General features: G+C 31.1%; 1 protein-coding gene across 1 annotated transcript in view; it reads left to right on the forward strand.

Annotated features, from left to right (window-relative positions):
* Positions 1-14931, forward strand: part of TRPC2 (Short transient receptor putative channel 2) — a gene marked incomplete at its 5' end in the record, with an annotated part of 91728 nt that overhangs the window by 35246 nt on the left and 41551 nt on the right. The window contains 2 exons of the mRNA XM_012939972.3: positions 760-936; positions 11855-12019. Of these exons, the coding sequence (XP_012795426.2) occupies positions 760-936; positions 11855-12019 (342 nt within the window). The remainder of the gene's footprint in view (positions 1-759; positions 937-11854; positions 12020-14931) is intronic.

Genomic DNA, 14931 nt, shown 5'->3' on the forward strand with positions numbered 1-14931 from the left:
GTTTGAGTAAATGATTTCATCGAAAAGAAAATTTTCTTCTTTGAATTCTCTTTCTCTTATCCAAATAAGTATGATAGCAATTTTTCTCAGAACCAAAAATGTTCTTGAATGAAACTCCATTGTTTTACACTATATTAAAAATTTTATAGAATCAAGTAGGTATGTGGTATGTGCTACTGGTGTCGATAGATATAAGTAGTATGTATCATCAATCGAAAATGAAATACCTGGAGGCAGAAGAAAATGAAGAAACAATGAAGTCTGAGACAATTGATTGACATTTTTCAAATGAAATACTTACTGTATGGTCCTTAGGTTTTATTAAGAGATTTTGTAATTTTGTATTCAAATACATTCGATTGTCCCCCACTTGCATTCTCGTTCGCTACAGGTACGTTATCAGGAAGACATGGAGAGAGTCATTCATCTCTTTGACATTTGTGGTCTCATCTGCCTGTAAGTGAATCTGAATGGAAAAAGAAACATCAGTAGACTAAAAATTAATTAAATACAAGTATTGCAAAAAGAACCGTTAACTAGAGTCAACAAATATGAAAGTAGGCCAGTGTAGATGTAAAAACTTTACAAATAATACTATTAAATTTGCAAGTACTTTGCATTTATTTCATATTACTACATCTCAATGTCTCATTGTAGTCCCTCTTATTCATAGGTATTATCCAACAATATATGGTAGAGTTATCGTTTAAGTCTGTTCATTTCTGCATAATCTACGAATGTTTTTTTTCTTAATTTCAGGAGGAATATTCAGAATTAGCAGTTAAATGTATGGATTTTGCAATAAGTTGTGTAGATCTCTGTCGTACATCAGATGAACTACATTGTTTATTAGGTGGTACAATAAATTCAAAACCACATGATCGCGGAAATCCTTTAAACACTATTAAGAATGCAATTCAATCTCATGAAAAAAAGGTGAGTTTAATGTTTAATAAATAATTTTGATTACCTTGAAATGACTAAAACTTTTGAATGTATAGGACTTTTAATGTATATATTGAAGTTGATACTGGAAGTTATGTTTAAAATAGAAAACGCTAGTAATTTTTCTTATTTTTCGATAGAGATCATGAACTGATTGATCTTAGACCATCATTGAAACCTAGAAGCACTGGACGGTCGTTCCATCCTCTTGTAATACTCCTCAACGGTGCGCATCCACGATCCTGTTCGCAGGATTCGAATACAGGGCTTTCAGTCTCGCACACGAACGCTTAGCCTCTAGACCACTAAGTCGGCATTTGACGGTGTTAATGTCTAACCTCAACCATCTTCCATTTTACTGAGGTAGATACATGTGTCTACCCGACACAGATTAGCTTCACTGGTCACGGCGATTTCTTTTATTGTTACATCTTCTATGCAAAAGTCAATCTCAGAAGAATGTATTAGTGGTTGCATAAATTTATATGCGTGGAAATATATGAAATGAAACTTTTATCTGCGATGCAAAATCAAATGTTGATGTCTTTATCGCATTCAGCCATTGATAGTTACCTTGAGTTGAAAAATAAATCTTTGGTAGAGTTAAACAGTAGTTTATGAAACAGTTTATGTTATGTTAAAGTTTGAGAACTGAGACTATGAAATTAAATAGTATTTCCTTATTCTTTCAAATGTGCATGTCACTGAAATAAATTATTTTAATCGAATTAACCAATTGTTCATTGAATAAAAATAAGGAGAAGTCAGCGAAAAAAACTTTCTTTGCAACGAAATCATTAACTGGAGTTGAGAATTCGTATTTATAGTTGTTCAGCAAATATATATTTATGGAAAGATAGAAAAGATTAAATCATAAATTGATTTGAGATTCCAAATATCGAGATACATCTATAAATTTACTTGCTCCTATGGGGTAGGTTACATTGGCCGCACAAATTGATCACATTCCAAACGCCTCTCGGAGCATTACCCTATGTGGCTTTTAAAAGGAAAATGCAAAACAATCACCAGCCTAACATAAGAGTACCTAACCAATTGTGGACACGTCTCTCCAAAAGGATCTTCCTTCAAAATAATCTACAGAATCAAAGGAACTGGACCAAAGGGAGGTCGGGTCTAAAACTTATGCACTTCTGAGGCGTTGGCAAACAACTATCTCAAATCCGGACTCCGCGTACGAAAACGATAGATTCAATTTCTCATCCTCCTTTGGCCCTAATCCCCTTCCATAGTATATTTTACACATAGTTAATTATAGCTTGTTGCTTTCCAGTGCGTATTCACCGATTCAGCCACTCCCACGAAGAAATTTATATCTGTCGTATCATCTATCAACTTAACCAACGAATAAGTGAACATCTCTGTACGTTCAAACGTTCAAAAAATGACAACACTTATCTCCATATTATCATAATTGATCAGGTGGTAGAAAAAATTAAACCATTCCGAATGACATCACATATGTTATCAGTTTCAAAAAAAGTTCGATCGTGTCTTTTACGTATACTAGAAGTTACAAAAACTCGAGCCTACAACTCTAGTCTGTATGTTGTGACGAAATTTAGGATACGTCTATACTCTCTATGTCTAGAGAAGATTTATAACTGATTTCATTAACTATTCATCCGTTGATTTGTTTTTTTCACTTCCGTTTATATCTCCGCTCCATTATTTTTATATTTATGCCGATTATCTGCCTACTCATTATCACATAGTTTGAGCACATTTTAATGGTTCTTATTTTAATGCTGATTCTTCCAACTGTCGACTTCTAACTTCGGAACATCTAGTTAAGCTATCATTATTCTTACCACTACAAGGACGCTTGTCGCTGCACTTCTAATTTATACTTTTTTAATTATTATGATTAATTATGTGATGTAGTTCATTATTATAATTGTCTTACAAATTGTATCCATTAGTTTAATATTTTTCTCTCTATGCATCTGAATACTACTACCTGAGAACGATCAAATTGAAAGCAGTAATTCTCGCTTACACTTGCTGTTCTAATGATACTGTCTGACGGAATTTTCTTAATACATAAAGAAACACTTAACATGCTCCTTTCTTTGAGTCTATATTCATTTACTTTGATAAATAAGAGATTATGTTTTTTTTCTAGAAACTAGTCTATTTTGGACAGACCCTTGATAGTTCTCATTTTACAACAGAGTACATTTTTTTGCACTACATAATTTCCCATCTGACAAATTTACACACGCTCATTTTGGCACGATAATACTAAATTATTTAATGTTACAATGATAAAGAAAAAAATTGAAATGAAAAATTAGCATATACTTCTCAATGTTTTACTTAGAGAATTTTCTGTAAAGATAAACAGCTTTTAATTTTGAAGTATTCGGTTTGATTTGAAAAACGTTTCTGTAGTCCGCTGGACAACTACCAGAAATATAAAAGACTAGTCAGTTGTTTTGCTTACATCCGTTGTTATGATTAAATGATGTACAGCCAAGCATCCACATAGGAATAAATTTTTTACGATCAGATCTTTAAGAAGTGGAATCAAAACCCAGTGATTCACATTTTTAACTTTAATCAGTTGATGAATCATCACAACAATAATCCAGTGTTGCCAATCAGCCACTGTCCAATCTAAAAATTCCGTTGATCATGTATTTTTACTAAAACTACTTGTTACCATCTCAAAACTAGATAATTTTAAGCATCTCACTCTGTTTTTTGGTTTACTAAGTAGTTTAACGATTTATGTAGACGGTTTCAAAATTACTATCAAGTAAAACAAAGTTACTTTCTTCATAAGCAGATTTTACCTTTGAATTAATTAACATTTATTTAACAGTATCCTGTGAAATACATGTCAAAGAATGGATCAGTCAGGTTGAGTAAATTATTAACATTATAAGAAATTATTAAATAAAAGATAGTAGATGAGGTTTAGCAACAACAACCCTACAAAAATTTGTTTATACACCAATATTATCAGAAACGAATTCAGAAAAATTAACCTTTTGCTATCATTTTGGTTGTTTTCTTTTAACTAATTTGGCTTCCTGATAGAATGGTTCATAAGGAAACTTGTTCATCTTTATGATTTGTTATTGTTGTACTGTATGTGTTTACTGTGAATGATGACATTATCTTACACATGACATCATTGCAGTATGATTTGAAAGCCATGAACAACTAGTGATTATATCGAACTGATAGAACACCTGCTGAAAGTGTATTCCTTCCCTAAACCTATTGAACACTAATGGAATATGTGTTCTTTAATGTATGCTCCTCATTAGTGCTAACAGTCTAATTGTCCAAACTGTTTTACGTTTTATAGATATCTCACATTATGTTTTGCAAAAATCTAAGACACAAAAATGATAACATTTGATCATTCATCAAAAACACTATACGTTCCATGATTTCGATCACATTTCTGAATTTATGCTCAAAGTCTTGAAGTATCATTTATCATAAAACATTAACCTTTACAATAGAGTTCTACCAATCTTGGAAATAGCTCTCCGCAGATCGATGGTAGATGTGATCTAATTCGAATAACTAATACATAGTTTTTTATTAGTTGATCAGTTCGGTGACGAGATCAAGATTCATCTACTTTTATTTATGTCATATAAATACAATACAGATTGTATTCGAGGAAGTAAATATCGCTATCTTTTCGCTTTTAAGCTAATGACTTTCTAGTTATGATGGACATATGAAAGCTAATCAAATGTCAATTAAAGTTATATTTTGCCTGGCGAGAATATAATTTATGGACGAACTAATCAGATATAAGACAACAAGTCACAAACTTTGGCGCGAAATTCATTCATACATTTGGCTTAATAGAATTTCGGCATTATAGTTGGTATCAGTTTGTAATGAAAACCCTAAATCTAATTTTTAACCCTAACCATCAACTGTAAATGAGAATTCTAACGGTTTTATAACCCCCATTAAGTCCTAATCAGTAGGTGTCCACTCTCAAGGTCACTTCAGTGTCGCTCAAAAGTCGTCCATAAATTATAGTCTCAATATTTCGCCTTAATCACTAAGACATATTTCCAGTTTCACTAATGGACAAGTATTTTACATTATGCATATAAAAACTCTGTATACTAAATAATCATTCATCATTTTAAAATCACTCATTCTGTTACAAAATAGTTATGTCATCAAACATGTTCAAAAATCAATAATAACAATTTGCCTTGAGTAAACGAATATTTGATAGAGATTAAATTATTGATCGTCTTGGCTACTTCAACATTTTAAAAAAAGGACATATGGATCAAAAAAATTTCTTGAAAATAAAACATGAAATTTCATTGAATAAATCGACTAAACGTCTTTGCTCACGATTCTATATTCATTAAAATACTACTTCAAATATACTAATTTATAATAATAATAATAACAGTAAATAAGTATAGCTCATTGAACTAATACTCCTGATAATTCTGCCAAAAAAATCTAATGTCGAAAGTTGTCTAACTTCGTGGAAACTCATTTCTATATTTCTTATATTGTTCTCTTAATAACATCAGCGATTTATAAACAATGTTAAGAAATGATATGATAATCATGAAAATACACCATGCAAAGGAACTTTATGTTATATTTTTTTAAAAATTATTTTAGTAGCCCTTGAATATATGACTCCAATTAGATCGTTTCTGATTGTTATTGATTGAAATATACATGTCACCAATTCTTGTATATAATGATCATCAACTTAAATCGCGTTAGTGAATAACGGAATTAAATAAGTCAGATATGAGAATGGATTTTCGGATATGTGTATTTCGTACAATCGTTGATCAGAAAGCAAAACAAACCGGTAAGCCAAGTCGATTTGATCAAACGTGACTGAATATTTATAATCGGAGGAGAAATAAGCTACGGATATGTGATGAGTAAGATAAGAAATACACACATATACGCTTACATAAGAATAGTCATATTTGATAAGTGAATAATTAACAAGGTCAAAATGTGACTCAAGTAGAATGAATAGATTGGCTTGTTCGAAAGCTAGAATAAGCTATGTGGGTTTAACATAGCAACCGACACTACAATATATTTTTAAATTTATAAGCAAAGATGGATGGTGGCTAGCGGTAAAATCCAGGATGCACATTCCGTCCTATTTATGACTCGTCAGCCTGTATGTACCTGCATCTCACATTTGATGTTCACTCCGAGTTTCGAACCTAGTAACGTTCACTTTAAACACCACCGCGTTATTCACTTATCGACTAAGTCTCGATAACCACCAGCCTGTGCAATCCACACAGGATACATATGTGAGAGACTGATCAGTTGAAAGCTTAAACATTAATAGGAAAATTCAAACAAACGATACAAAATGAGGTATATTTGTAGCTGTTACAAGTGCCTATCATCTTGAATGATAAGAGATTCTTAATACTGAACATTTGAACAATTTTCTATTTATCTATTGATCACAATTAGTATATGATGTTAGTCGTGAACAGAAGGTCTGGCAGCAGAGAGACAAGAGGATCGAACAGTAAAGAATCGAAACAGGATGCAATTTGTATGAAAATTCAAGAACAATGAAGTCTGAGTCATTTTGAGATAATTGGTGGACATTTTGCAAATTAAGCACTTACTTTATGATTGTTAGATTTTATCAACAACTGTAATTTTGTGTTCAATACATTCAATTTTTCCCCACCGGTGTTCTTGTTCACTACAGTTGGAAGAGAACTTGACAGTGAACGATTATATAAGAAATAGAAAATAATCGAGATTTCACTTGTTTTTTTTTGGTACACAAACAATGTAACATAATAAAACGTAACTATTTCCTTACTTTATTATTAGTTTTGTTTAAACTATGTTACATCATTTTAATTCATAAATCTAAAGAAACTATAGACATAATCAAACAATTTATAATAATAAATATAATCAGATTCTATCTACATCATTGTATGAATAAATTCATTATCTAAAATAATATGACTACTAAATCAATTGTATAGATTGAACAGAGCAAGAACAAAGATTGGTGATGAATAATAGATGAATTCATTTTATTTCGTTAGGTTCTCATCAGCTGCTTACAACCTAAATTATTTGAAATTCAACGTTATTATAGATATTGACATACTTATACATAAGAGGATAATTAAAGATGACTAAATGTATCATGATGTAGCGAAGATTCCGATAGAGGTTATGTGATCATAAAATTTTGTCTCGAATAAATAAAGTGTGAGAGGGAAAGTTCCGGAACATTGAAATAGTGATTAGAACCCATGAAAATAGATTAATGATAATAAAGAAAATATGAATTGAAATCAGTCAGTTATGTATGATGTAATTTAAACTTCAGAAAGAGTTGGAATAATGACTAAATAAATAAATAAAGAAATAGAAATAAATGAATAAAAAGGGGGGTTATTGTTACCAGGATAAAAAAAGATTTATTACTGTCTCTTTTTGTATACATAGGTCTGGTTTTAGACGTTTGATTGCTAATGCTTCAGGAAATTTCAGGAAGTTGGAGCTTGATTGTTTATTAATCACCTTGAAAGTCTTCAGTGTATCAATTTCGTGTCCTGTCCCAAGGAGATGTCTTGCGATGGCACTATAGAATGCTTTCAATCCATTTGATGTTAAACTTTTCGGAATATGTTCTTTGAATCGGACGTAGGCTCTCCTTTCTGTTCTACCAATGTAACTGCTTTGGCAGCTACATGTGAATTTGTATAGGTTGAATTAATCTTTTGAAGTTGATCAAAATAAGGGAAAATACAATAAATCTAGTAAAGATTAAGAATGAAAACTTACTAAAATCAATTATTAAGAAGAAAGGTGCATTCATTACTGTACAACCGAATCAGTTCATTACTTATAACAAATTTTTGAGAATGTATATTTACTACTGAATTAAACAAGTGGAAATGTTTAGAAGGATTAGAACTTGTTATCGAATTTAAATAGGTACTTTATTATCTAAATAATCAATGGGTCAAGAATGGTATATCACAGCGTGATATATCAAACTTATAATTCTTAACAAAATAATGGAAATTAAAAATTTATTCTAAAGGTCTATTTTTGGTATGATTGTTTTCGTTTGCTAATCTTTATTAAGGTGTATAAGTTTTGCCGCTTTTATGGGCCAAGAAAATTATTTATTGTACACAAGATTCTTCATATAAATCGTTCAAATATAGCAGGTTCTTTTTATTATTAAATCTTTAAAATGGATGAGTCTCAACATACTCGTGGACTGAAACTGAACTCTGCATCAGGAAAAAATATGTTCTTTATTTGTCCTTAACTTGACGCATAAATATTAGATTTATTCATGAAATTAAATCTTAAAAATTATGTATATATATTCAATGATCACTGAAAAGTAACCACTATCTTGTTTGTCTCATCATCAGTGATCAAATCTTGTCAATTAAACTCCATTATCTCCACTGGTCTAAATAGAAAGTACTATGTTCTAATGCTAGATAGTTGGAGGTGATTAGCAGAAAATCCTTGACCTATGTTTTGTATTCCAATCAATGGAGTATAATTAGAATCTTGAGTGGATTGATGTTCTATGTTGGGTTTAAACCCATATCAACAATTTTGTCGATAGGATGTTGTGTTTCTAAAATACTGTATGAAGTCTTTCTTGAATAAAAGTTGTCATAAAACAGATTAATGACAGTTATCCAGAATATGAGGCAATGGATTGATGTTTGCAACAGGAACAGTCCAGTAAATCATTAATTTGCAAAATATTGATCCATCATATCAAACCGGACTGTTCCTGTTGCAAACATCAATCCGCTGTCTCACATTTCATTGTTCATGCGTTTTCTTACAAATTGCATTGTGTTTCCGCTCTTCCTTTCTTGATCTTCCCCCATCTTCTGCTCCCAGACATTACGTTTTTAACTCGCGTCATATGTTATTTATATCAATATAAGTAGCACGCACCACAGTATCATCCTATGCCACAATCGAATAAACCACCGCTGGGATTTTTAAACTTGAATTAACACTTTTAACTATACAATAATCGATTGTCGTTGAGATTCAAATGATTGATTGACTAAATTTTAAATTCAAAATGTTTACAATCCCTATTTTTAACTTTGTTGTTAAGTAAAAAGTTATTAACAACTTGATATGGTAAAAATACTCAGGGAAAATTGCTTTACACTAATTGGTTTATCACTAATAAAGTACAGATGATTAGAAACACGAAATTCAGCGAAGGGATCTCTTTTCAACGAATTTATTATCAAACTGTATAATAGTATATATACAAAAAGAGACAGTAATAAATCTTTTTTCACCCTGGTAACAATAACCCCCTTGTTATTCATTTATTTCTATTTCGTTCTTTATTTATTTATTTATTTAGTCATCATTCCAACTCTTTCTGAAGTTTAAATTACATCATACATAACTGACTGATTTCAATTCATATTTTCTTTATTATCATTAATCTATTTTCATGGGTTCTAATCACTATTTCAATGTTCCATGAGGAAATGTGAACATGAATACCCGTGATGACATAAAAAGCTTATAATACTAGATTACGTAATGCAATTCATAACAACAGACTTAGTAAATCAGTAATGAACAAAGTAGCCTATAATTTATTAAGACCAAAAGAATAACCAAATAAAACTTGACATGGTAATGCATTTAATAATAAGCATATGAAATGCAATATATAGATATTCTACTATCATATTCAGTCTTTAGTTAAGACTAATCTGTATGTTACCTAAGTTTAATGAGTACCATCATCAGAAATACAAAATATCTAGCTTATTCAGTCCTATAATGTTTGTCATCATTGTGATTACCTCTAAAATGTTTGTTCTTTTTTGTAACCATTATCTGTTATTCACCTTTAAGTGTAAAAATATTCTAACGGTTCAGCTACTACAACTATTTTCTTAAAATTCATCATTTATTAGATGTACAAATGAGAAAAATAAGCCAACAACTAGAGGGTTTTCCATTTAAGTTTTACAGTATTTGTAAGCTTATAATAAAGCTTGAGTTAATACAAAATTAGCTTTGAGAATTATTTAATTCAAGCAAATCTGTAAAAGGATTGTTTACTTACTTACTTACTTACGCCTGTTACTCTTCGTGAAGGAACATAGGCCGCTCACCAGCACTCGCTATCCAACCCTGTCCTGGACAATTCTTTCCAGCTCCTTTCAGTTCCTATTGATGCTTTTCATATCTGCTTCTATTTCCCGCCTGTAGCTCTTCCAGAGTTACTGCCGATCCCAAGTCCGGGTAAAAGAGGAGGGTTGTGCATGGGGTTAGCGTCCCCATCCCGTAGAAAACTAACTCGCTAAAAAACGCTTACCAGAAAAAATAACAGGATTGTTTGGATAGTTGAAGAATAAATCAAATAAAATGTTTAAATATACTCATTAGTATCCTTATTTATTATAAAGTTACCTAAATAAACTTACCGATATATATTAAAAATAAAGGTTTTCTTGCCTCCTACAAACTACTTATGAGTTAGAAATCGATTCAGTCATTCATTGATCAGAATAATTTCCGTTAAACTACAGTACTAGAGATGGAGTATTATAATTATTTGTTATCAGAATGTGGATTTGTGGAGATTATAGTAAATTTAATAGTTGAATTTATGAATCGATCTAAGCTAGACCACCAAAGTAGGACGAAACGGTCATCTAGTGCTTCCATGTTCTCTATGGTGGTCTAGCTAAGACCAACTCATTAATTCAACTTTTAAAATTATTTTTATTTAATTACCAAAAAATTTTAATTTTAATCATTAACTTGTCATTCATTCAGTCAATTGAAACTACTGTCATGAACTTTGCTACTGGACGAAATTGACAAAACTCTGTTTAATGCGATTAGTTAATCCATAAAACTGTAATAATACATAAATGTGATTAGTGATTAAGGAGTATTGTCATGTCTCATTCATTTAGTCCAACTTCCGGGATAAATTATAGTACAAAATAAAACTTGTGATTTATTTCATTGATTACGATTTGTAAATTATTTTAGGCAGTTCAATTAATGTAAAACATATGGACAGAATATCTGACAAGGAAACCAGATCATTATCAACAAAGAGACTTTTAACGAATTCAAGAATGCTACATAATGAGAACAGCTTACTCACTTAAGCTGAGATATACTTCTAACTTACACTGACAAGATTACTATTCACTAATTAAGTTTCCAAGCTCTATGATCTATAAAGATGTAAGTGAAAATTACAGATGAAACTTAAACTAAAGGTAAATATAAAGTTCCAGCTCTCTATTCTTTCCAAAGGATATCTGACTGATTTCCAACCTGTGTTGGAAAATTAATTCCAAATTCTATTTAGTTGGATAGTATTTAACCTCACTCTCAACTTCATAGGCTTTATGATATGTATTTGTGGAAAGATATTAAGACATTAAAAGTAAATAAATGAGTATTAAACTATGATTTGTTTCAAGAAAATTTATTTGTCTACACACAAATGTCAATCTCATAGGTCGAAATAAAAGATACCTTATCAACAGGTACATCAGTGTATTGTATGTCATTTCATTAATAAGCTATCCCAGCTCAGTATTTGAGTATACCTTGACAACAAAACAATATACGACGTTCTACATGTTGCGAACAATTCGAATTCAAACTCAAAGCAAAACAACATCCCGTTTTTCCATTATTATTATTATTTGTAGATGTTTGATAAAACTTTGGATATTTACTTTATGATTTATTAGTCCAGCTTACCTACTAATTATTATGAAGTCCCAACCTTTTTCTTTTCAACTCAATAGCTTCAAAGACGACATCGACTTTTTATTTATCTATTTACTTTCTTCTTTTTTTTCTATTACAGTTTGTCGCTCATCCAAATTGTCAACATCAAATGGAAAATTTATTTTACAGTTTAATGTTTTGCATTCGAGATTTTGAAGGTTTACAAAGATTACAATTTGTGATTATATTCCTCTCATTACTGCCATTTTTGTATATTATCTACTTATTTTTTCCACATTTTAAGGTTAGTTGAAATGACGTTTTGTAATTTTTTTATCCATAGTTTTGTTTGGATTTGTTAAATCAATATTCAATCATTACTGAACATAGAAAATAGTACTATACTTGCTTTTCTTGTATCAACTCAATGACATCTTAAATAAAAATTTATATTTCACAGATTGAAATCATGAGTCAATTGAAGCTAGACAACCATGGAAAACCTGGAAACACTGGACGGCCGTTTCGTCCTAGTATGGGACTCCTCAGTAGTGCGCATCTACGATCCCGCACTCCGCGAGATTCGAACCCAGGACTTATCAGTCTCTCGCCAAGCACTTAACCAACTAGACCACTAGGACGAAACGGCCGTCCAGTGCTTCCAGGTTTTTCATGATTTTCTAGCTTCAATTGACTCATGATTTCAATCTGTGAAATTTCTAAAATCTCCACAAACCCCTTCTGATAAAAATTGATATCTAAATTAGGTTAAAAAAATATCAGTTCAATTAATGTGTTTTACCCAGGATAGATTAGACTGAGACATATTTTACAGTACTATATACTAAAGATGATTCATAACATATCGTTTACAAGAGTGAAGTAGCTAAACTGATGTTTATTAGACACTAGCTTTTAAATCATACAAAATTGATGCTGTTGTCATTCTCAGCTAAATTATGCAAAAATTTACATACTCAAGAATTCTTTTGTACACTGATCATTCAGTAAATACTAATGGATAATAAATAAGTATTGATAGTTATTAGAAAAGGGTTTTGTGGTGATTGTAGTGATTTAATAGTTGAGTTCATGAATCAATTAAAGCTTGAGGTTAAGCGCTCGCATGCGAGGTCGAAGGTCTTGGGTTCGAATCCCAAGAGCGGGATCGTTGATGCACACTGCTGAGGAGTCCCATATTAGGACGAAACGACCGTCCAGTGTTTACAGGTTTTCAGTAGTGATCTAACATTAATATTGATTGAATTGGTTAGAGTAATTGAATAAATCTCAAAATCTACAAGGAAAACTGATTCATTGAGACAATATCCACCAGTAGATTTACTGTATACTCGAAAGTAATCTTTATGTTAAATTCACAAACCAGACAGTTTATTTAAGTAAAATACAATGAAACGTAAAGATACATTGGCATAATCAGATGTAACTCCCTCAACAATATGGCAAGATGGAATACGACGTTTAATGTAGAAATAAATTCAATTATCTTTTCAGGGCTCTCTGGTTTCCAAACAATTCTGATACTTATTCATGATAGAAACCATTGGCAAAAAATTCAAGGAGGTAGTTCTACTCATATTCTCGATCAACATTTGAAAATCACTGAACTGTCTAAGTTTGTTCTCGTATACTTCTTTTGGTTAACGGATTGAATATACCAAAAAGAAATAGACGAAACTTGTCTTTAGATGATACACTAATGTTTATCACTCTATTCAAGTTTGAAAATATATAAACTGATTTTCTATTCAGTTGCAATGAATCGAATAAATGTCAAGTATTTACCTTCAAAATATAATAGTCATAATACATTATAGGGTTGGAGATTATTTAAGTCTGCGTTTAATTTTTGATGGGGTCATAGGTATGCACTCCTTAGGCTTCTTATCGTATGAAAAAAAAATGTTTATTTTTTCCTGAATTTAAATATTACACAAACTAATATCAATCAAGAACAAATACTACATATAGATACATTATATTTCCCTAATTGTTTTGACTCAAAGTTTAAAATCAAATACCTTTAAGCTCATTAAACTATTCTTTTGTTAAATAACATTCTGAAGGGTTATACTACTAGAAGAATCAACAATTTTAGATTCCTAATACTTATTAAGCGTTATAGTTAATTACGTTTTGAATTGAGTCTTTATGTCAATATCGCGTTTAAGTGCATCTCTTTAATTACGACATCATACATACCCTAGTGATAAACCCATTTAAAAGTGGTTTTTGTAAACATCACTTATATTTCCAGTGCTTATAGTAAATGTTATTGACATGAAACGTAATTGTCAAAATAATACGTGAAACTTCCGAACTACAAAGTATCCGTTGAGTGATATACAAAAAAACTGGTCTCAAAAATCATGTTTTGTAGAGATTTATAGATTAGCCGATGTTGAAAGTTGATTTGTTTGTGGATTAATAATAAAAACCGGAAAGAAAACAACAGAATTTTTGTATAAGCATGAGTCTGTGTTTCGGAAGTTTTTTGTAACTATAGATTGAGCGTAGTGCTTAGGTGAAACTCTGACGATATTTCAAGTTGTTTTGATCTTCATGATCGTTTGTTTCTTACGAACACTTGAGAAGTAATTGCAAAACGAAAACCCTTTCATTTTTATTTACAGTATGCACAGAATCGTTATTTCACAATATTTCGACTGGAAATAACCAGATAATAATAACACAATGATCCAAATGTGTACAACGTACAGTTTATTTAAAAAGGTCATTACAGACACTTTGTTTTATTTTGGCCGCTTCTCCGCTGATCGGTTTGACTCAAAATGCTCTATTCCCGAACTACTTAACAATACTTAATCCTCTCGATGATGTTGAGTTACATTTCGTCATTCAATGCAAAAACAGAAATCAACTATGAAGGTTTGATGGATACTGGATACTAACAATGATTGGTATAGCAAATAAACCCACATAGTGCACCATTCACAGTAGTCAAGAAGTCTGTGCGGATCAGTCAGCGCGACACATTGTTTAAGTGTTCAGTTAAATATTCAGGTGTATACAAAATAAGACTACCATACAGACAAGCCAAACTATTTTATATAGTTTAAATTGATATCATGAATGTATCAACGTTAGACCACCACTGAAAACCTGGAAGCACTGGACGGCCGTCTTGTTCTACTATGGGACTCCCCAACAGTGTATATCCACGACAAAACGGTC

The sequence above is a fragment of the Schistosoma haematobium genome, chromosome ZW (assembly GCF_000699445.3).
Source record: "Schistosoma haematobium chromosome ZW, whole genome shotgun sequence".
NCBI classification, from domain to species: domain Eukaryota; kingdom Metazoa; phylum Platyhelminthes; class Trematoda; order Strigeidida; family Schistosomatidae; genus Schistosoma; species Schistosoma haematobium.